The sequence below is a fragment of the Tachyglossus aculeatus genome, chromosome 8 (genome assembly GCF_015852505.1).
Source record: "Tachyglossus aculeatus isolate mTacAcu1 chromosome 8, mTacAcu1.pri, whole genome shotgun sequence".
NCBI classification, from domain to species: Eukaryota; Metazoa; Chordata; class Mammalia; order Monotremata; family Tachyglossidae; genus Tachyglossus; species Tachyglossus aculeatus.
The window spans coordinates 34,826,573-34,850,862 of NC_052073.1; the positions used below are offsets into that span (position 1 = coordinate 34,826,573).

Genomic DNA, 24,290 nt, shown 5'->3' on the forward strand with positions numbered 1-24,290 from the left:
CGCGTCTTAAGGCCCCCCCCCCGTCGCCTGAGGTCGCCCCCCGAGGGCTGGTTTCGCAGAGGGCCGGGAGGAGGAGGGGGTGGGGGGCTGCGGGTGGCGCGGTGAGGGTCTCGTGGTAGGACGGGCCCTTGGCGACGAGGCTCTGCGGTGCCAGGGCTGGGGACGGAGGCCCGCGTCGCCCCCCCCGATCAATCAATCAATCAATCCTATTTATTGAGCGCTCACTACGTGCAGAGCACCGTACTAAGCGCTTGGGAAGTACAAATTGGCAACACATAGAGACAGTCCCTACCCAACGGTGGGCTCACAGTCTAAAAGGCCTTCGGGGACCCCTCGGGTCCCCCCACTTTCCATCCCCATCCTGGACCCCCCTCCCCGTCCCCCAGACCCCCGGCCGGGCCCCCCAAGGGAGCCCCTTCCCCTCCGGCTGACCCTCCTGGTAGTCACGATGGTCATCATCATCATCATCAATCGTATTTATTGAGCGCTTACTATCTTTTAGACCGTGAGTTGGGTAGGGACTGTCTCTAGATGTTGCCAATTTGTACTTCCCAAGCGCTTAGTGCAGTGCTCAATAAATACGGTTGATGATGATGATGATGATGAAGCGCTCGGGAAGCACAAGTCAAGATGGTCCTGAGCGTTTACTAGGTGCGAAGCACTGTTCCAAGCGCTGAGGCCCGAGGCCAATTTGTACGTTGCCAATTTGTACCTCCCAAGCGCTTAGCACAGTGCTCCGCACATAGTAAGCGCTCAATAAATACGATTGATGATGATGATGATGAAGCGCTTGGGAAGCGCAAGTCAAGATGGTCCTGAGCGCTTACTAGGTGCGAAGCAATGTTCCAAGCGCTGAGGCCCGAGGCCAATTTGTACGTTGCCAATTTGTACTTCCTAAGCGCTTAGTACGGTGCTCCGCACATAGTAAGCGCTCAATAAATACGATTGAGGAGGAGGAGGAGGAGGCCGAGCCCCCGCCAAAGCCCCCCAGCTCCCGGACGTCAAGTCGAAGAGGCCGTTTCTGCGGGGAATCCAGACCGGGGGGTGGGGAAACTAAAGAAATAACGGCATTTATTAAGCGCTTACTAGGTGCGAAACACTGTTCTAAGCGCTGATGCTCAAGGCCGAGCCCCCCCAGGCTCCCCAAAGCCCCCCACCCCTTCCTCAGCTCCCGGACGTGGGGTCGAAGAGGCCGTTTCTGCGGGGAATCCAGACCGGAGGGTGGATAAACTAAAAAAATAACGGCATTTGTTAAGCGCTTACTAGGTGCGAAGCACTGTTCTGAGCGCTGATGCTCAAGGCCGAGCCCCCCCCAGGCTCCCCAAAGCCCCCCACCCCTTTCTCAGCTCCCGGACTTGGAGTCGCAGAGGCCGTTTCTGCGGGGAATTCAGACCGGGGGATGGGGAAACTAAAGAAATAACGGCATTTGTTAAGCGCTTACTAGGTGCAAAGCACTGTTCTGAGCGCTGATGCTCAAGGCCGAGCCCCCCCCAGGCTCCCCAAAGCCCCCCACCTCTTTCTCAGCTCCCGGACGTGGGGTCGAAGAGGCCGTTTCTGCGGGGAATCCAGACCGGAGGGTGGGGAATCTAAAAAAATAACGCATTTGTTAAGCGCTTACTAGGTGCGAAACACTGTTCTAAGCGCTGATGCTCAAGGCCGAGCCCCCCCAGGCTCCCCAAAGCCCCCCACCCCCCTTTTCTCAATCTGCCCCGGTGGCCCCCCGACCTCCCTTTTCTAGGAGGATGTGGTGGCCACCCCTGCTTTCTGGAGGAAGAGGGCCTCAGTGGCCTCCTCTGCCCACCAATCTCTGCAGCAGCTGGGGGTGGGGGGCTCCTAACGACCCCCCCCCAAGTGACCCTGACCGCGTCTCCCCAAGCTCGGTGATCCCAGACTCTCCCCACCCCCCCGGACTGAACCCCCTTTTCCTCTTTGGCCCAAGAGGGCCCTGCGGGGGGGCAGCCTGGGGATGGAGGCCGGGCTGACTGGGGACCCCCCCTTTCCAGCCTTGCTGTTGCTCTCCTGGGGGGCGAGAGGAGGAGAGACCCCCCCACCCTCGAAGACTCCATCCGACCCAGGGGAGGGTCTCTGTTTTCAGGGGGCGGGGGTCCCGTGACGACGAGGGAAGGGGGGTGCGGGGGGGGGGGGGGGATGTTTCCACCCCGGGAGCTCCGGCCGTCGCGGCTAATTGAAAGTCGATTGGAGCTGAGTGCTCCCTGGGGGCGTCCGGGGGGGCGAGGGGGGGACCAGACGGACCCAGGACCACCCCCGGACCCACCCCCTGCCCCTCGCCCTCCAATCCCCACCCTCCCTCCTCCCCTCCATCCTCCCCTGCATCCCTCCCCTGCATCCCTCCATCCCCAAGGACCGGTGGCAAGCGCGGGAGCCGCTGCAGGCCGGGTCCCCGGGGCCGCGTTATAAGAAGAAGGGGAGGGGGAGGCGGGGGACCCGGCCAGCTGGAAGCCCCCCTCCCCAGCCGGGGGTGGGAGGACGGGGGGCGTCTGGGGGGGCCCCCCCCTCCACGCGGCGAGATGCGTTACATAAGCCCTGCGCTCATTTTCCCGCGCGGTTGCCATGGAAACCGGGCTACGAGGTCTCCAGGCGGAGACCCTGGATGCTGGGGGGGGGGGGGGGCAAGGATGGGGAGGGGCACGGACTACGTCACCGGCCCCCCCATCCCCCCCCCCCCAAACCGGACCCCATCCTTCAGGAGCCGCCTCGGCGGTTGGGGAATCCGAGGACCTGGGTTCAAATCCCGGGTGACCTTGGGCAGGCCGTCTCTCGCCCGGAAAATAATGAGGCCGACGACGGCGTTTGTTAATGACGGTGACGGCACTTATTAAGCGCTTACTATGGGCAAACCACTGTGGTAAGCGCTGGGGATTGCCAGGGGATCAGGTTGTCCCTCGAGGGGCTCCCAGTCTTCATCCCCATTTGGCAGATGAGGGAACTGAGGCCCAGAGAAGTGAAGTGACTTGCCCGACTGGCGGAGCCCGGATTTGAACCCACGTCCTCCGACTCCAAAGCCCGCGCTCTATCCACTGAGCCACGCCGCTTCTCTAAGCGGCGCTTACTATGTGCCAAGCACTGTTTTAAGCAGAGGGGGTTGAAGACTGGGAGCCCCACGGGGGGCAACCTGGTGACCCCCAATCTCCCCGGTGCTTGGTTTAGTGGACGCCATCGTCGGGATTATGATTATGGGGTCAGAAGGAGCCCCGGAGTTGGGACCGCCGGGCTTTGGAGTCAGAAGTCATGGGTTCAAATCCCGCCCCCGCCCCTTGTCAGCTGGGTGACTTTGGGCGAGTCCCTTCACTTCTCGGGGCCTCAATTCCCTCATCTGGAAAATGGGGATGAAGACTGGGAGCCCCCCCGTGGGACAACCCGATCCCCGGCGTTTAGAACAGTGCTTAGCACATAGTAAGCGCTTAATAAATGCCATTATCATTATTATTATTATCAGCAGCAGGCCGGGGACAGGATTCCTGGGTCCGCCACGCTTCCGTCCCCTCCCTTCCCTCCCTCTCCCGGTCTCCTGGATTTCCAGGACGGGGTGGATTTCCTCTCGGGCCTCCATGGGCATCCAGTTGGAGCTGAGGGGAGGAAATCGGGATTAGGGGGGCACCTGTGCCACGAGGCCTTCCCTCCTCCCCCAAACCTCCAGGCCGGGGGCACTGGGGGAGACTCCCCCGGTAGTGTTTGGGCCTTGTCACGGCTTCGAGGGTGACCCCAGATTGAGGGTCCCCTTCCCTCGGAGGGCATTCCGGGACGCCGCGGAGGCGAGGCCTAAAAACCGGCCTTCCTCCTCCTCCTCCTCCTCATCAATCGTATTTATTGAGCGCTTACTGTGTGCAGAGCACTGTACTAAGCGCTTGGGAAGTACAAATTGGCAACATATAGAGACGGTCCCTACCCAACAGTGGGCCAGGGGGAGACGTCTTCCTCGGGCCTACAAGCTGGAAATCGGGATCGGCCGCCGGGCCTGCCCGCTTCGGGCTCCCAATTTAAGTGGGAGGGAGAGAAAACAGATCTCGTCCCCGTTTGCAGGTGGGGAAACCGAGGCCCGGCTTAGTGGGAAGAGGTCGTGGGTTCTAATCCCGGCTCCGCCGCTCCTCAGCTGGGTGACTCTGGGCCAGTCGCTTCACTTCTCTGGGCCTCGGTGACCTCACCTGTCAAATGGGGATGAAGAGCGTGAGTCCCACGTGGGACAACCTGATGACCCCCAGTGCTTAGAACAGTGCTGGGCACATAGTAAGCGCTTAACAGACGCCATCATTATTATTATGGATCTCGGGGTTTTGTTGGTGGGGGGAAAGTGGTGTTTTTTAGCACTTACTGCGTGCCAGGAACTGTACTAAGCGTGGGGCTCAGGCTCTTCATCCCCGTTCATTCATTCAATCGTATTTATTGAGCGCTTACGGTGTGCGGAGCACTGTACTGAGCGCTTGGAAATACCATTCGGCAACAAAGAGAGACAGTCCCCGTCCACAACGGGCTCAACGTCCAAAAGGGGGGAAGAAAATATTTGCAGCCATACGCCGGGCCACCACCTTCATAGTAGAATAGCATCGTGGCCTGGTGGATAGAGTGGGGGACAGGAGGACCTGGGTTCTAATCCCGGCTCTGCCACCCGTGTGTTGTGTGACCTTGGGCCAGTCGTTTCACTTCCGGGGGCCTCGGTTCCCTTATCTGGAAATCGAGACGGCGGGACAGGGACCGCGTCCAACCCAATTGTCTCCTCTCGACCCCAGCGCTCAGAAGGTGCCCAGCAGAGCGTAAGTGCTCAACGAATACGGTTATTACCATTCATTCATTCAATCGTATTTATTGAGCGCTTACTGGGTGCGGGGCACCGTACTAAGCGCTTGGGAAGTCCAAGTTGGCAACGTAATTATTATTATTCAAAATGTGATTTAGGTCACGGTTCCTCCGTAAGCCCTCTTTTCCCTGCCCTCCTCTCTCTTCTGCGTCATCTTCGCGTTTGGATCTGTGACCTTTGGTCATTTCATTCATTCAGTCGTATTTATTGAGCACTTACTGGGTGCAGGGCACTGTACTAAGCGCTTGGGAAGTCCAAGTTGGCAACGTAATTATTATTATTCAAAGTGTGATTTAGGTCATGCCTCCTCCGTAAGCCCTCTTTTCCCTGCCCTCCTCTCTCTTCTGCGTCATCTTCGCGTTTGGATCTGTGACCTTTGGTCACTTCATTCATTCAATCGTATTTATTGAGCGCTTACTGGGTGCAGGGCACTGTACTAAGCGCTTGGGAAGTCCAAGATGGCAACGTAATTATTATTATTCAAAGTGTGATTTAGGTCACGGCTCCTCCGTAAGCCCTCTTTTCCCTGCCCTTCTCTCTCTTCTGCGTCATCTTCGAGTTTGGATCTGTGACCTTTGGTCATTTCATTCATTCAATCGTATTTATTGAGCGCTCACTGTGTGCAGAGCACTGTACTAAGCGCTTGGGAAGTACAATAATCGCCCCAACCCCGCAGCACTTTCATCATTTGTCGTCTGTCTCCCCCCTCTAGACTGTGAGCCCGTTCTTGGATAGGAACCGTCTATATGTTGCCAACTTGGACTTCCCAAGCGCTTAGTACAGTGCTCTGCACACAGTAAGCGCTCAATAAATACGATTGAATGCATTAATTCAATCGCATTTATGGAGCGCAGCGTGACTCAGTGAAAAGAGCCCGGGCTTGGGAGTCAGAGGTCATGGGTTCTAATCCCGCCTCTGCCACTTGTCAGCTGGGTGAAAATTGGGCGAATCACTTCACTTCTCTGGGCCTCAGTTCCCTCATCTGTCAAATGGGCATGACGACTGAGCCCCCCGTGGGACAACCTGATCACCTTGTATCCCCCCCCCCCCCGGCGCTTAGAACAGTGCTTGGCACATAGTAAGCGCTTAACAAATGCCATCATTATTATTATTATTGTGTGCAGAGCACTGTACTAAGCGCTTGGAAAGTACAATTCGGCAGTTTACGTCCCTCTCTAATCTGATCACCTTGTCGCTTCCCCAGCGCTTAGAACAGTGCTTTGCTCATAGTAAGCGCTTAATAAATGCCAAGCAGCGTGGCTCAGTGGAAAGAGCTCAGGCTTTGGAGTCAGGGGTCATGGGTTCAAATCCCGGCTCCACCAACTGTCAGCTGTGTGACTTCGGGCAAATCACTTAACTTCTCTGTGCCTCAGTTCCCTCATCTGTAAAATGGGGATGAAGACTGTGAGCCCCGCCGTGGGACAACCTGATCACCTGGTAACCTCCCCAGCGCTTAGAACAGAGCTTTGCACATAGTAAGCGCTTAACAAATACCATCATTACTTAACTTCTCTGTGCCTCAGTTCCCTCATCTGTAAAATGGGGATGAAGACTGTGAGCCCCGCCGTGGGACAACCTGATCACCTGGTAACCTCTCCAGCGCTTAGAACAGTGCTTTGCACATAGTAAGCGCTTAACAAATACCATCATTACTTAACTTCTCTGTGCCTCAGTTCCCTCATCTGTAAAATGGGGATGAAGACTGTGAGCCCCCCCGTGGGCCAACCTGATCACCTGGTAACCTCTCCAGCGCTTAGAACAGTGCTCTGCACATAGTAAGCGCTTAACAAATACCATCATTACTTAACTTCTCTGGGCCTCAGTTCCCTCATCTGTAAAATGGGGATGAAGACTATGAGCCCCCCGTGGGACAACCTGATCACCTTGTAACCTCCCCAGCGCTTAGAACAGTGCTTTGCACATAGCAAGTGCTTAATAAATGCCATTATTATTATTATTATTATTATTATTATTATTATCGTCCATCTCCCCCCCTCTAGACCGTAAGCTCGTGGTGGGCAGGGAGCGTGGCTACCCCCTCTGATGTCCCGTACTCGCCCAAGTGCTTAGTACAGTGCTCTGCGCGGGGGGAACTGCTCAATAAATCCCCCTGATTACGAGGATGACCGATGAGGAAACGGAGGCCCAGAGAAGTGAAGCGACTTGTCTAAGGTCACACGGCAGACAAGTGGCGGAGTCGGGATTAGAACCCAGGACCTTTGACTCCCAAGTCCGGGCTCTTTCCACCTGGTCGTGCTGTGTAATAAATTAAAGGAGGTTCCGTGACCTGTCTCTGAAAACTCCCTGTTTTCTTATCCTTTTACGATGGGGCGCTGGTTTAATTCCCCCCGACTCTCAGGCCTCCCGGCTATCTGCTAGACGACACCACGCGAGAAGCAGCGCGGCCCGGGGAGTCAGAAGGTCACGGGTTCTAATCCTGCCTCCTCCCCTTGCCTGCTCTGTGACCTTGGGGAAGTCACTTAATAACGATGGTATTTGTTAAGCGCTTACTATGTGCCAAGCACTGTGCTAAGCGCTGGGGAGGTTCCAAGGTGATCAGGTTGTCCCCCTTGGGGCTCACAGTTTCAATCCCCATTTTCCAGATGAGGTCACTGAGGCACAGAGAAGTTATGTAATGATGGTATTTGTTAAGCGCTTACTATGTGCCAAGCACTGTTCTAAGCGCTGGGGAGGTTACAAGGTGATCAGGTTGTCCCACGGTGGGGCTCACAGTTTTAATCCCCATTTTCCAGATGAGGTCACTGAGGCATGATGGTATTTGTTAAGCGCTTACTATGTGCCAAGCACTGTTCTAAGCGCTGGGGAGGTTACAAGGTGATCAGGTTGTCCCACGGGGGGCTCACAGTTTCAATCCCCATTTTCCAGATGAGGTCACTGAGGCACAGAGAAGTTATGTAATGATGGTATTTGTTAAGCGCTTACTATGTGCCAAGCACTGTTCTAAGCGCTGGGGAGGTTACAAGGTGATCAGGTTGTCCCACGGGGGGCTCACAGTTTCAATCCCCATTTTCCAGATGGGGTAACTGAGGCATGATGGTATTTGTTAAGGGCTTACTATGAGCCAAGCACTGTTCTAAGCGCTGGGGAGGTTACAAGGTGATCAGGTTGTCCCCCTTGGGGCTCACAGTTTCAATCCCCATTTTCCAGATGAGGTCACTGAGGCACAGAGAAGTTAAGTAATGATGGCATTTGTTAAGCGCTTACTAGGTGCCAAGCACTGTTCTAAGCGCTGGGGAGGTTACCAGGTGATCAGGTTGTCCCACGGGGGGCTCACAGTTTCAATCCCCATTTTCCAGATGAGGTAACTGAGGCATGATGGTATTTGTTAAGCGCTTACTATGTGCCAAGCACTGTTCTAAGCGCTGGGGAGATTACAAGGTGATCAGGTTGTCCCCCTTGGGGCTCACAGTTTCAATCCCCATTTTCCAGATGAGGTCACTGAGGCACAGAGAAGTTAAGTAATGATGGCATTTGTTAAGCGCTTACTATGTGCCAAGCACTGTTCTAAGCGCTGGGGAGGTTACCAGGTGATCAGGTTGTCCCACGGGGGGCTCACAGTTTCAATCCCCATTTTCCAGATGAGGTAACTGAGGCATGATGGTATTTGTTAAGCGCTTACTATGTGCCAAGCACTGTTCTAAGCGCTGGGGAGGTTACAAGGTGATCAGGTGGCCCCACGGGGGGCTCGCAGTTTCAACCCCCATTTTCCAGATGAGGTCACTGAGGCACAGAGAAGTTATGTAATGATGGTATTTGTTAAGTGCTTACTATGTGCCAAGCACTGTTCTAAGCGCTGGGGAGGTTACCAGGTGATCAGGTTGTCCCACGGGGGGGCTCACAGTTTCAACCCCCATTTTCCAGATGAGGTCACTGAGGTCCAGAGAAGTGAAGTGACTGGCCCAAAGTCACACAGCTGACAGTTGGCGGAGAAGGGATTTGAACCCATGACCTCGGACTCCCAAGCTCGTGCTCTTTCCACCGAGCCATGCTGCTTCTCTGCCACTTCACAGCTCTGCGTGGCTCAGCGGAAAGAGCCCGGGCTTGGGAGCCAGAGGTCACGGGTTCTAATCCTGCCTCCCCTCCTTGTCTGCTCTATGACCTTGGGGAAGTCACTTTTTTTTGATGGCATTTATTAAGCACTTACTATGTGCAAAGCACTGTTCTAAGCGCTGGGGAGGTTACAAAGTGTTCCAGTTGTCTCACAGGGGGCTCACAATCTTAACCCCCATTTTCCAGATGAGGTCATTGAGGCCCAGAGAAGTTAAGTGACTTGCCCAAAGTCACGCAGCTGACAATTGGAGGAGCGGGATTTGAACCCATGACCTCTGGCTCCAAAGCCCGGGCTCTTTTCCACTGAGCCACGCTGCTTCTCTGTGACCTTGGGGAAGTCACTTCACGTCCCTGCGTGGCTCAGTGGAAGAAGCCCCGGCTTGGGAGTCAGAGGTCACGGGTTCTAATCCTGCCTCCTCCCCTTGTCTGCTCTGTGACCTTGGGGAAGTCGCTTCACATCTCTGCGTGGCTCAGCGGAAGGAGCCCGGGCTTGGGAGTCCGAGGTCACGGGTTCTAATCCCGGCTCCGCTGGGTGACTTTGGGTGAGTCACTTCACTTCTCTGGGCCTCAGTTCCCTCATCTGTCAAATGGGGATGAAGACTGCGAGCCCCACGTGGGACAACCTGATCACCTTGTATCCCCCCCAGCGCTTAGGACAGTGCTTGGCACATAGTAAGCGCTTAACAAGCAGCGTGGCTCAGTGGAAAGAGCCCGGGCTTTGGAGTCCGAGGTCCTGGGTTCAAACCCCGGCTCCGCCAACTGTCCGCTGGGTGACTTTGGGCGAGTCACTTCACTTCTCTGGGCCTCCGTGACCTCATCTGGAAAATGGGGATGAAGACTGGGAGCCCCCCGAGGGACAACCCGATCACCTTGTAACCTCCCCGGCGCTTAGAACGGTGCTTTGTACATAGTAAGCGCTTAATAAGTGCCATTATTATTATTATTATTCTCTGGACCTCGGTTATGCCATCTGTAAAAAGGGTGCTATTGAGACCGCGAGTCCTCTTGTGGGACCGAGCCGCGTCCAACCCCCTCGCCTTACCTCCTTCCCTTCCCCACAGCACCTGTATATATGTATATATGTTGGTACATATTTATTACTCTATTTATTTTACTTGTACATATCTATTCTATTTATTTTATTTTGTTAGTACGTTTGGTTTTGTTCTCTGTCTCCCCCTTTTAGACTGTGAGCCCACTGTTGGGTAGGGACCGTCTCTATATGTTGCCAATTTGTACTTCCCAAGCGCTTAGTACAGTGCTCTGCACACAGTAAGTGCTCAATAAATACGATTGATGATGATGATGATATGTTTGTACAGATTTATTACTCTATTTATTTCTTTATTTTACTTGTACATATCTAGTCTATTTATTTTATTTTGTTAAGATGTTTGGTTTTGTTCTCTGTCTCCCCCTTCTATCAATCAATCAATCGTATTTATTGAGCACTTACTGTGTGCAGAGCGCTGTACTAAGCAGTTCTAGACTGTGAGCCCACTGTTGGGTAGGGACTGTCTCTAGATGTTGCCAACTTGGACTTCCCAAGCGCTTAGCCCAGTGCTCTGCACACAGTAAGCGCTCAATAAATACGATTGATTGATTGATCGATCGATTGGGGTCCACCCCAGTTCTCTGTCTCCCCCTTTTAGACTGTGAGCCCGCTGTTGGGTAGGGACTGTCTCTCTATGTTGCCAACTTGTACTTCCCAAGCGCTTAGTACAGTGCTCTGCACACAGTAAGCACTCAATAAATGTGATTGATTGATTGATTAGCAGCGTGGCTCAGTGGAAAGAGCCCGGACTTTGGAGTCAGAGGTCATGGGTTCAAATCCCGGGTCTGCCCATTGTCAGCTGTGGGACTTTGGGCAAGTACATTTCACTTCTCTGTGCCTCCATTACCTCAACTGTAAAATGGGGATTAATACTGTGAGCCCCCCGTGGGACAACCTGATCACCTTGTAACCTCCCCAAGCGCTTAGAACAGTGCTTTGCACGTAGTAAGCACTTAATAAATGCCATTATTATTATTATTAAGTACATTTAACTTCTCTGTGCCTCCGTTACCTCAACTGTAAAATGGGGATTAATACTGTGAGCCCCCCGTGGGACAACCTGATCACCTTGTAACCTCCCCAAGCGCTTAGAACAGTGCTTTGCACGTAGTAAGCGCTTAATAAATGCCATTATTATTATTAGTACAGCGTCCGGCCCCCAGTGAGCACTCGACGACGAATGTCTGGGTTGGTGATTCTCCGGGCCTGAGGGTCGGAGGGGGTCATTCATTCATTCAATCGTATTTATTCAATCATATTTATTGAGCGCTTACTGTGTGCAGAGCACTGTACTAAGCGCTGGGGAGGTTACAAGGTGATCAGGTTGTCCCACAGGGGGCTCACAGTCTTAATCCCCATTTTACAGATGAGGGAACTGAGGCCCAGAGAAGTGAAGTGACTTGCCCAAAGTCACCCAGCTGACAATTGGAGGCGCCGGGATTTGAACCCGCGAGCTCTGACTCCAAAGCCCGGGCTCTTTCCATCGAGCCACGCTGCTTCTCTATAATAATAATGGCATTTATTAAGCACTTACTATGTGCAAAGCACTGTTCTAAGCACTGGGGAGGTTACAAGGTGATCAGGTTGTCCCACGGGAGTCTTAATCCCCATTTTTACAGATGAGGTCACTGAGGCCCAGAGAAGTGAAGTGACTTGCCCAAAGCCACCCAGCTGACAGTTGGCTGAGCCGGGATTTGAACCCGCGACCTCTGACTCCAAAGCCCGGGCTCTTTCCATTGAGCCACGCTGCTTCTCTATAATGATAATGGCATTTATTAAGTGCTTACTATGTGCAAAGCACTGTTCTAAGCTCCGGGGAGGTTACAAGGTGATCAGGTTGTCCCACAGGGGGCTCACAGTCTTAATCCCCATTTTCCAGATGAGGAAACTGAGGCCCAGAGAAATTCAGTGACTTGCCCAAAGTCACACAGCTGACAATTGGCGGAGCCGGGATTTGAACCCGCGACCTCTGACTCCAAAGGCCGGGCTCTTTCCATTGAGCCACGCTGCTTCTCTATAATGATAATGGCATTTATTAAGTGCTTACTATGTGCAAAGCACTGTTCTAAGCGCCGGGGAGGTTACAAGGTGATCAGGTTGTCCTACGGGAGTCTTAATCCTCATTTTTACAGATGAGGTCACTGAGGCACAGAGAAGTGAAGTGACTCGCCCAAAGTCACCCAGCTGACAATCGGTGGAGCCGGGATTTGAACCCATGACCTCTGACTCCAAAGCCCGGGCTCTTTCCATTGAGCCACGCTGCTTCTCTATAATGATAATGGCATTTATTAAGTGCTTACTATGTGTCAAGCACTGTTCTAAGCGCTGGGGAGGTTACAAGGTGATCAGGTTGTCCCACGGTTAATCTCCCTTTTACAGATGAGGTCACTGAGGCCCAGAGAAGTTAAGTGACTCGCCCAAAGTCACACAGCTGATAACTGGTGGAGCCGGGATTTGAACCCATGACCTCTGACTCCAAAGCGCGGGTTCTTTCAACCGAACCATGTTGCTTCTCAACATGGTCGGAAGGGTTGGAAGGGCGTGGGTGGGGGTGAGCTGGGGGGCGACCGGGGGGCGTCCACCCCCTGACCCGCTCCCCCTCTGCGCCCTCAGGAGATGCCAATCCGAAGGAGAGCAGCCCCTTCATCAACAGCACGGACTCGGAGAAGGGCAAGGAGTACGACGGCAAAAACATGGCCCTCTTCGAGGTAGGCCGCAGCCGGGAGGCGTCCACTACAGAGGCCCAGCCGGGGTCGGCGGACCGGCCCTGGGGGCCGGGTGGGCGACGACGTGACTTTGGCTATTTGACTGGAACGCATTTCCTATTCCATTCATTTTGCTAATAATAATAATAATGACGGCATTTGTTAAGCGCTTACTATGTGCAAAGCGCCGCTCTAAGCGCTGGGGGAGATACAATGTGATCAAGTTGTCCCACGGGGGGGCTTACAGTCTTAATCCCCATTTTTACAGAGGCTCAGAGAAGTGAAGTGACTCGCCCAAGGTCACACGGCAGACTTGGGGTGGAGCCGGGATTCGAACCCATGACCTCTGACTCCAAAGCCCGGGCTCTTTCCACTGAGCCACGCTGGGCACCGAGCTTTACTTCCATTCATTTATTTATTTTATTGTGTTAGTACGTTTGGTTTTAGTTCTCTGTCTCCCCCTTTGAGACTGTGAGCCCACTGTTGGGTAGGGACTGTCTCTATACGTTGCCAATTTGTACTTCCCAAGCGCTCAGTACAGTGCTCGGCACACAGTAAGCGCTCAATAAATACGATTGATGATGATGATGATTCATTCTGATGACTTGCCACCCGTCCGCTTGTATTGTTTCGTTGTCGGCCTCCCCCCTTCTAGACTGTTGTCGGGTAGGGGCCGTCTCTGTATGTTGGCAACTTGGACTTCCCAAGCGCTTAGTACAGTGCTCTGCACACAGTAGGTGCTCAGTAAATACGATTAAATGAAGGAATGGCTCCAAGACCGCCGGCCCGTCCTCCCCGCCCGCGGTGGTGGGCACCGCGTCGACGCTTGACGGATGGCCCGCTCGTCCTCGCCGTCGCTTAGGACGGTGCCTTGCACCAGTAACAATGACGGTATTGAGCGCTTACTATATGCCAAGCACTGTACTAAGCGCTGGGGGGATACAAGGTGATCAGGTGGTCCCACATGGGGCTCACGGTCTTCATCCCCATTTGACAGATGAGTGAGGCCCAGAGAAGCGGCTTGCCCAAGGTCACCCAGCTGACAAGGGGCGGAGCCGGGATTCGAACCCACGACCCCCGACTCCCAAGCCTGTGCTCTTTCCACTGAGCCACGCTGCTCCTATGCTTTGCACGTAGTAAGCGCTTAATACCATTATTATTATTATTATTATTATTATTATTATTATTATTATTTGCACCTAGTAGCCGCGTGAAGCAGCGTGGCTCAGTGGCCAGAGCCCGGGCTTGGGAGTCAGGGGTCCTGGGTTCGAATCCCGGCTCTGCCGCATGTCTGCTGTGTGACCTCCCCATCCCCCCGGGCCTTACCTCCTTCCCCTCCCCACAGCACCTGTAGATATGTTTGTATGTATTTATTATATTATATTACATATATATACACACATATATACATACATATATACATATATTTATATATACATATATATAAATTATATATGTAATACAATTTATTATATTGCATATATTATACTATATATACATATATTATATTTATTATATTACATATATTATGTATTGAAGCAGCGTGGCTCAGTGGAAAGAGCCCGGGCTTTGGAGTCAGAGGTCACGGGTTCAAATCCCGGCTCCGCCAATTATCAGCTGACTTTGGGCAAGTCACTTCACTTCTCTGTGCCTCAGTTACCTCATCTGTAAAATGGGGATTAACACTGTGAGCCCTCCGTGGGACAACCTGATCACCTTGTAACCTCCCCAGTGCTTAGAACAGTGCTTTGCACATAGTAAGCGCTTAATAAATGCCATTATCATCAGCATCATCATTATTACTCTATTTTATTTGTACATATTGATTCCATTTATTTTATTTTGTTACTATGTTTTGTTTTGTGGTCCGTCTCCCCATTCTAGCCTGTGAGCCCGCCGGTGGGTAGGGACCGTCTCTAGGTGTTGCCAACTTGGCCTTCCCAAGCGCTTAGTACAGTGCTCGGCACACAGTCGGCGCTCAATAAATACGATTGAATGAATGAATGAATCTATAAAATCAATCAGTCAATCAATCATCAATCGTATTTATTGAGTGCTTACTGTGTGCAACTTGTACTTCCCAAGCGCTTAGTCCAGTGCTCTGCACCCAGTAAGGCTCAATAAATACGATTGATTGTGCAGAGCACTGTACTAAGCGCTTGGGAAGTCTAAGTTGGCAACATCTAGAGATGGTCCCTACCCGGCAGTGGGATTGAATGAGTGAATGAATCTATAAAATCAATCAATCAATCGTATTTATTGAGCGCTTACTGTGTGCCGAGCACTGTACTAAGCGCTTGGGAAGTCCAAGTTGGCAACATCTAGAGACGGTCCCTACCCGACAGTGGGATTGAATGAGTGAATGAATCTATAAAATCAATCAATCGTATTTATTGAGCGCTTACTGTGTGCAGAGCACCGTCCTAAGCGCTTGGGAAGTCCAAGTGGCAACATAGAGAGACGGTCCCTACCCAACAGTGGGCTCACGGTCTAGAACAGGGAGAATGAGGATTAAATCAATCAATCAATCAATCAATCGTATTTATTGAGCGCTTACTGTGTGCAGAGCACTGTACTAAGTGCTTGGGAAATACAGGTTGGCAGCATAAATCCTCCTCCCTCCAATTTAGACTTCGAGCCCCATGTGGGACAGAGACAGTGGTCAATCTGATAAACCCCAGCACTTAGAACGATACCTGACAGCAAACACTTAATACATTTATACGTTTATCATCAGTCGTATTTATTGAGCGCTTACTGTGTGCAGAGCACTGTACTAAGCGCTTGGGAAGTACAAGTTGGCAACATAGAGAGACATTCGCCCGCAGTAAGCGTTTAACAAATGCCGTCAGTAGAATAATAGTGTGATATCGGCACGTATTAAGCGCTTACTCCGCGCAAAGCATCGTTATTAGCGGCAGTGAGCGCTTACCAAATCTCATCGTTATTTTCCCAGAGAAGCAGCACGGCTCGGGCTTTGGAGTCCGAGGTCATGGGTTCAAATCCCGGCTCCGCCAACTGTCAGCTGGGTGACTTTGGGCCAGTCGCTTAACTTCTCTGGGCCTCCGTTCCCTCATCTGTCAAATGGGGATGAAGACTGTCAGCCCCCCGTGGGACCACCCGATCACCTTGTAACCTCCCCAGCGCTCAGACCAGTGCTCTGCACGTAGTAAGCGCTTAATAAATCATCATCATCAATCGTATTTATTGAGCGCTTACTCTGTGCAGAGCACTGGACTAAGCGCTTGGGAAGTCCAAATTGGCAATGTATAGAGACGGTCCCTACCCAACAGTGGGCTCACAGTCTAAAAGGGGGAGACAGAGAACAAAACCAAACATAGTAACAAAATAAAATAGAATAGATATGTACAAATAAAATAGAGTAATAAATATGTACATTAATAAAACATATACACATATATACAGGAATGATGGCATTAATAAATGCCATCATTATGATTATTCTAGACTGTGAGACGGTTGGGTAGGGACCGTCTCTCGATGTTGCCAACTTGGGCTTCCCGAGAGCTTAGTCCGGTGCTCTGCGCGCAGGAAGCGCTCAGTAAATACGATTGATTGATTGATTGATTGATTGATCGATCGATTGATTTTCCCGCCTTGTTGTCCCTCCGGCTCGCCAGGAGGAGATGGACACCAGCCCCATGGTGTCCTCCCTGCTGAGCGGCCTGGCCAACTACACAAACCTGCCCCAGGGCAGCCGGGAACACGAGGAGGCCGAGAACAACGACGGCGGCGGCGGCAAGAAGAAGGCCGTGCAGGTGGGTCCATCTTGTCCCATTCCTTCCGTCCTACTTATTGGGCGCCAACCGGGCGCGGGGCTCCGTACTGAGCGCCCGGGAGACACAGACGCGTTCTCTGGGGCGGCCTAGAGCGGGAGACGGGCGACAGCCCGCTGCTGGGTAGGGACCGTCTCTCTATGTCGCCAACTTGGACTTCCCAAGCGCTCAGTACAGTGCCCTGCACACAGTAAGCGCTCGATAAATACGATTGATTGATTGATTGAGAGGAGAAATCTACGCCCTCCGACTCCCAAACCCGGGCCTTTCCCGCTGAGCCACGCCGCCTCTGCTGATGGGGGCATTTGTGAAGCGCTTACTCTGTGCCGAGCACTGTTCTAAGCGCTGGGGGGGCTACAAGGTGATGAAGTTGTCCCCCGGGGGGCTCGCAGACTTCACCCCCATTTGCCAGATGAGGGGACTGAGGCCCAGAGAAGTGGAATCTATGAACGCGGGGCGTCGCGGAAGGGAGCGGGAGGAGGGGAAAGGAGGGGCGCAGTCAGGGAAGGCTTCTGGGAGGAGGAGGCAGGACCCCCCCCCCCACCCCCCGTAATGGCCCGAAGGCCGGGAGAGCGTCGCGGGCCGGAGCCCGGGCTTGGGAGTCGGAGGTCCCGGGTTCAAATCCCGGCTCCGCCGACGGTCAGCTGGGTGACTTGGGGCCAGTCGCTTCACTTCTCTGGGCCTCAGGTCCCTCATCTGGAAAATGGGGATGCACGATAATAATAATAATGGTATTCGGTAAGCGCTTACTATGTGCCAAGCACCGTTTTAAGCGCTGGGGTAGATACAAGGTCATAATAATAATAATGGCATTTGTTAAGCGCTTACTATGTGCCAAGTACCGTTCTAAGCACTGGGGTAGATACAAGGTCATAATAATAATAATAATGGCATTTGTTAAGCGCTTACTATGTTCCAAGCAGCATTCTAAGCGCTGGGGTAGATACAAGGTCATAAGAATAATAATAATAATAATGGCATTTGTTAAGTGCTTACTATGTGCCAAGCACTGTTCTAAGTGCTGGGGTAGATACAAGGTCATAATAATAATAATAATGGCATTTGTTAAGCGCTTACTATGTGCCAAGCAGCATTCTAAGCGCTGGGGTAGATACAAGGTTCATAAGAATAATAATAATAATGGCATTTGTTAAGCACTTACTATGTGCCAAGCACCGTTTTAAGCGCTGGGGCAGATACAAGGTCATAATAATAATAATGATAATGGCATTTGTTAAGCACTTACTATGTGCCAAGAACCGTTCTAAGTGCTGGGGTAGATACAAGGTCATAATAATCATAATAATGGCATTTGTTAAGCGCTTACTATGTGCTAAGCACCGTTCTAAGCACTGGGGTAGATACCAGGTCATAATAATAGTAATGGCATCTGTTAAGCGCTTATTATGTGCCAAGAACCGTTCTAAGCACTGGGGTAGATACAAGGTCATAATAATAATAATGGCATTTGTTAAGCGCTTATTATGTGCCAAGCACCATTCTAAGCGCTGGGGTGGATACAAGGTCATAATAATAATAATAATAATGGCATTTGTTAAGCACTTACTATGTGCTAAGCACCATTGTAAGCACTGGGGTAGATACAAGGTCATAATAATAATAATGGCATTTGTTAAGCGCTTATTATGTGCCAAGAACCGTTCTAAGCGCTGGGGTAGATACAAGGTCATAATAATAATAATAATAATAATGGCATTTGTTAAGCACTTACTATGTGTTAAGCACCATTCTAAGTGCTGGGGTAGATACAAGGTCATAATAATAGTGATAGCATTTGTTAAGCACTTATTATGTGCCAAGCACCGTTTTAAGCGCTGGGGTAGATACAAGGTCATAATAATAATAATAATAATAATAATAATGGCATTTGTTAAGCACTTGCTAAGCACCATTCTAAGCGCTGGGGTAGATACAAGGTCATAATAATAAAAATGGCATTTGTTAAGCGCTTATTATGTGCCAAGAACCGTTCTAAGTGCTGGGGTAGATACAAGGTCATAATAACAATAATAATAATGACATTTGTTAAGCGCTTACTATGTGCCAAGCACCGTTCTAAGCGCTGGGGTAGATACAAGGTCATAATAATCATAATAATGGCATTTGTTAAGCACTTACTATGTGCTAAGCACCGTTCTAAGCACTGGGGTAGATACTAGGTCATAATAATAACAATAATAGCATTTGTTAAGTGCTTACTATGTGCCAAGCACCGTTCTAAGCAATGGGATAGTTACAAGGTCATAATAATTATAATAATGGCATTTGTTAAGCGCTTACTATGTGTAAAGCACCGTTCTAAGCGCTGGGGAGGATACAAGGTGATTAAGTTGTCCCATGTGGGGCTCACAGTCTTCACCCCCATTTTCCAGATGAGGGAACTGAGGCCCAGAGAAGTGAAGTGACTTGCCCAGGGTCACCCAGCTGACGAGTGGTGGAGGTCATGGGTTCAAATCCTGACACCGCCAATTGTCAGCTGAGTGACTTTGGGCCAGTCACTTCACTTCTCCGGGCCTCAGTTCCCTCATCTGGAAAATGGGGATGAAGACTGGGAGCCCCACGGGGGACAACCTGATCACCTTTGTAACCTCCCCAGCGCTTAGAACAGTGCTCTGCACATAGTAAGCGCTTAATAAATGCCATCATTAGTGTTATTATTATTAAAATGGGGGTGAAGACTGTGAGCCCCACGGGGGACAACCTGATCACCTTGTATCCCCCCAGCGCTTAGAACAGTGCTTGGCACATAGTAAGCGCTTAACAAATACCATCGTTATTATTTTATTATTATTAAAATGGGGATAACAATAATAATGATAATGGCATTTATTAAGCGCTTACTATGTGCCGAGCACTGTCCTAAGCGCTTGTGGAGGTTACCAGGTGATCAGGTTGTCCTACGGGGGTTCACGGTCTTAGTCCCCGTTTTCCAGATGAGGGAACTGAGGCCCAGAGAAGTGACTTGCCCAAAGTCACCCAGCTGACAAGTGGCGAAGCCGGGATTTGAACCCATGACCTATGACTCCAAAGCCCGGGCTCTTTCCACTGATCACCTTGTATTCCCGCCAGCGCTTAGAACGGTGCTTGGCACAGAGTAAGCGCTTAACAAATACCGTCATCATCATTATTATTAATACCGGGCGGTCCCAAGCGCTCAGTACAGCGCTCTGCACTGTATACGAGCGGGTACCGGGAAAAGGGAGAGGGGCGGCGTGGATCCCGGAGAGAGGGGAGGTGGGCCGAGGCGGGGAGGCCCGGACGGGGCCTCGATTTACCGTGTTGTCCCTTTCAGGCTCCCCGGATGGGCACCTTTATGGGCGTCTACCTGCCATGTCTGCAGAACATCTTCGGGGTCATCCTCTTCCTCCGCCTGACGTGGGTGGTGGGCATCGCGGGCATCATGGAGTCGTTCTGCATGGTCTTCATCTGCTGCTCCTGTGTAAGCGCCTCCCTCATCGCCTGGAAGGCCGGGACGGGCGGGAGGGTGACCTTGGGCCGGTCACTTCCCTCCTCCCGGCCTCAGTTCCCCCCTCTGGAAAATGGGGCTGGAGACTGGGAGCCCCCCGTGTGGGACGGGGACTGCTTAGCTCGCCCTGGCGCTTAGTACAGCGCAGCTCGGCGGAAAGAGCCCGGGCTTTGGGGTCAGAGGTCACGGGTTCCAATCCCGGCTCCGCCGATTGTCAGCTGGGTGACTTTGGGCGAGTCGCTTCGCTTCTCTGGGCCTCAGTGACCTCATTTGGAAAATGGGGATGAAGACCGTGAGCCCCCCGTGGGACAAACTGATCACCTTGGAACCTCCCCAGTGCTTAGAACAGCACTGTAAGCGCTTAATATATGCTATTATTATTATTATTATTATTATTATTATTATTACAGTGCCCGGCACAGAGTAAGCGCCTAAAAAATACCCCAATTATTATTATTATCATTAAGGACGATAAAGGCCCAGCAGCCCAGAGCAAGGCTCAGAGGGGCAGGGAGGCTTAGCGGCAAGAGCCCGGGCCTGGGCCTCAGAAGACGTGGGTTCGAATCCCGGCTCCGCCACTCGTCCGCTGTGTGACCTTGGGCAAGTCACTTGGCCTCCCCCGGGCCTCAGTTCCCTCACCTGTAAAAGGGGGATTAAGGCCGCGAGCCCCACGTGGGACGGGGATCGTGTCCTCACCCCATTGGAGAAGCAACGTGCCTCAGTGGAAAGAGCCCGGGCTTTGGAGTCACAGGTCATGGGTTCGAATCCCACTCTGCCAATCGTCAACTGGGTGACTTTGGGCGAGTCACTTCACTTCTCTGGGCCTCGGTTCCCTCATCCGTAAAATGAGTTTGAAGACTGGGAGCCCCCCGTGGGACAACCCGATCACCTTGTAACCTCCCCAGCGCTCAGACCAGTGCTTTGCACATAGTAAGCGCTTAATTATTATTATTATTAGCTTGCATCCGCCCCGGCGCTTAGTACGGCGTCCGGCACGGAATGAGCGCTTAAATATCGTAACCGAAGAAATAGGGTGAATGGCAGGCGTGGCGGATGGGTGGGCAGGGCGCAGGGGCCCTCCTGCTCTTCCAAGCGCTCAGTCCAGTGCTCTGCACGCAGTGAGCGCTCAGTAAATACCATTAATGGATTGACTGATTGATTTTTTTTTTTTTTGGTTCCCACAGACGATGCTGACGGCCATCTCCATGAGCGCCATCGCTACCAACGGAGTCGTGCCCGGTAGGATGCCCTCTCCCCCCGAGACGGGGGTGGTCCATCACCCCGGGATGTTGCCAAGGGAACGGGGACCCCCAATCCCCACGCCCCCTCCGCCCCCAGGGCGGACCCCTAAACCCCAACTAGACGTCCAAGACAAGTCCACAGGCCTGCCCACGGGGTGTTGGTAATAACGACGGTATCTGTTAAGCGCTTACTCTGTGCCAAGCACTGCTCTGAGCGCCGGGAGAGATACAGGCCATCAGGTTGTCCCATGGGGGGCTCCCCATCTTCATAATAATAATAATAATAATAATTATAATAATGGCATTTATTAAGCGCTTACTATGTGCAAAGCACTGTTCTAAGCGCTGGGGAGCTTACAAGGTGATCAGGTTGTCCCGGTCTTCATCCCCATTTTTCCAGACGAGGGAACCGAGGCCCAGTGAAGTGACTGGCCCAAAGTCACCCAGCTGACAATTGGCGGAGTCAGGATTCGAACCCGTGACCTCTGACTCCCAAGCCCGGGCTCTTTCCACTGAGCCCCGGTGCTTCTCGTCCCCATTTCCAGAGGAGGTGGCTGAGGCCCAGAGAATAATCATAATTTTGGTATTCGTTAAGCGCTGACTTTGTGCCAAGCGCCGTGCTAAGCGCTGGGGGAGATACAAGGTCATCGCGTTGTCCCCCGCGGGGCTCCCGGTCTTCATCCCCATTTGACAGATGAGGGGACTGAGGCCCGGAGAAGCGAAGCGACTCGCCCAAAGTCACTCAGCTGACGAGTGGCGGGGGCGGGATTAGAACCCACGACCTCTGACTCCCAAGCCCGGGCTCTTTCGGCCAAGCGCTCAGTACAGTAAGCGCTCAATAAATACGATTGAATGAATGAATGGCTAGAGAAGCGGCGTGGCTCGGTGGAAAGAGCCCGGGCTTTGGAGTCAGAGGTCATGGGTTCGAATCCCGGCTCCGCCAATTGTCAGCTGGGTGACTTTGGGCGAGTCACTTCACTTCTCTGGGCCTCAGTTCCCTCATCTGGAAAATGGGGATGAAGACCGTGAGCCCCCCGGGGGACAACCTGATCACCTTGTAACCTCCCCAGCGCTTAGAACAGTGCTTTGCACATAGTAAGCGCTTAATAAATGCCATCATTATTATTATTATTACCTTGTAACCTCCCCAGCGCTTAGAACAGTGCTTTGCACATAGTAAGCGCTTAATAAATGCCATCATTATTATTAGTATTACCTTATAACCTCCCCAGTGCTTAGAACAGTGCTTTGCACATAGTAAGCGCTTAACAAATGCCATCATTATTATTATTAAAGCACTGCACTAAGTGCTCGGGAGAGGTTGGAGTAAATGACAGGCAAACAATGACCTTCTCCCCGCTTGTGGAAAGGGGAACCAGCTCTCTCGCCGGTATTTATTGAGCGCTTACTGTGAGCAGAGCGCTGTAGTGAGCGCTTGGGAGAGCGCCCTACCCGGCATGACCTCTTGAATGGTGGTCAGCTCTACTTCCTAGCGGGCCCCCTTTTTTTGACATTTGGACAAATTCATTCATTCGGTCGTACTTCCCGAGCGCTTACGGTGTGCAGAGCACTGCACTAAGCGCCAATTCGGCAACAGAGCCAATGCCCGCCCGCGACGGGATCCCTTCCTGGGCCTCAGCTTCCCCTTCTGCAAAATGGGGGCAAAATAAGGATAATGATGGCCTTTATTACGGGCCTACTACGGGCGAAGCACTGTTCTAAGGTGATCGGGTTGTCCCACGGTGGGCTTCCAGTGTGAATCCCCATTTGACAGATGAGGGAACTGAGGCCTAGAGAAGCGAAGTGATCTCCCCAAGCCACACAGCAGAGCGGTCTCCCCCGGCCTCCCGAGGGGGTCACGGGACGACGGAAACGGGGTCGCGGATGGGAAGGGTTCCCCCTCCCTTGGGCCTTGGGCATACATGCCCCCTTTCCAGCCCCGAATCCTGGTCCCGGCCTTCCCCACGGGGTCACCGGTCGTCGGTCCGGGCCCGTCTCCTTGACGCCTTCGTGTCCCCGCAGCCGGAGGTTCCTACTACATGATTTCCCGCTCTCTGGGCCCCGAGTTCGGCGGGGCGGTGGGGCTCTGCTTCTACCTGGGTACCACTTTTGCCGGAGCGATGTACATCCTGGGCACCATAGAGATTCTGCTGGTGAGGGCCGTCTTGGGGGTGGGCGGCGGACCTTTTTGGGGGTGGGGGTTTGGAATATGGGAAGTGTGGGGGCAATAATAAGGATGGTATTTGTTAAGCGCTTTCTGTGCGCCAAGCCCTGTTCGAAGCGCTGAGGCTTGTGAGCGGCGAAGGGGATGTAGGGGCTTCTGAGGGGTGGGGGCTCGGGGAAAGCGGGGAAGGGGTGTAGAGGCTGGTGATGGGGGGAAAGAGGATGTAGGGGGATTGGAGGGGTGGGGGATTGTGAGGGGTGGGGGTTTGGGGGCTTGTGAGGGGTGGGGACTTGGGGAAAGAGGGGAAGGGGATGAGGGGGCTTGTGAAGGGTAGGGATTTGGGGAGGGGGAAGGGGCTGTGGGGGTTTGTGAGCGGTGAGGATTTGGGGAAGGGGAAAGGGGTGTGAGGGGTGGGGATTTGGGGAGGGGGAAGGGGCTGTGGGGGTTTGTGAGCGGTGGGGATTTGGGGAAGGGGAAAGGGGTGTGAGGGGTGGGGATTTGGGGAGGGGGAAAGGGGTGTGGGGGCTTGTGAGGGGTGGGGACTTGGGGAGAGAAGGGAAAGGGATGAGGGGGCTTGTGAGCGATGGGGATTTGAGGGGGGGGAATGGGGTGTGAAGGTTTGTGAGGGGTGGGGGCTTGTGAGGGGTGGGGATTTGGGGAAGGGGGAAAGGGGTGTGAGGGTTTGTGAGGGGTAGGGATTTGGGGGGGGAAGGGGGTGTGGGGGCTTGTGAGGGGTGGGGACTTGGGGAGAGAAGGGAAGGGGATGAGGGGGCTTGTGGGGGTGGGGATTTGGAGGGGGGAAAGGGGTGTGAGGGTTTGTGAGGGGTGGGGATTTGGGGAGAGGGGAAGGGGGTATGTGGGCTTGGGAGCGGTGAAGAGGATGTAGGGGCTTCTGAGGGTAGGGATTTGGGGAGGGGGAAGGGGGTGTGGGGGCTTGTGAGGGGTGGGGGCTTTGGGG

General features: G+C 52.8%; 1 protein-coding gene across 2 annotated transcripts in view; it reads left to right on the plus strand.

Moving 5' to 3' along the window:
- The window catches only part of SLC12A5 (solute carrier family 12 member 5), a 76,012-nt gene that overhangs the window by 20,450 nt on the left and 31,272 nt on the right, over nt 1-24,290 (plus strand). For both annotated transcript variants that reach the window (XM_038750417.1, XM_038750416.1), the window contains exons 2-6: nt 12,552-12,646; nt 16,285-16,422; nt 19,754-19,900; nt 21,112-21,166; nt 23,191-23,321. In XM_038750417.1, the coding sequence (XP_038606345.1) occupies nt 12,552-12,646; nt 16,285-16,422; nt 19,754-19,900; nt 21,112-21,166; nt 23,191-23,321 (566 nt within the window). The remainder of the gene's footprint in view (nt 1-12,551; nt 12,647-16,284; nt 16,423-19,753; nt 19,901-21,111; nt 21,167-23,190; nt 23,322-24,290) is intronic.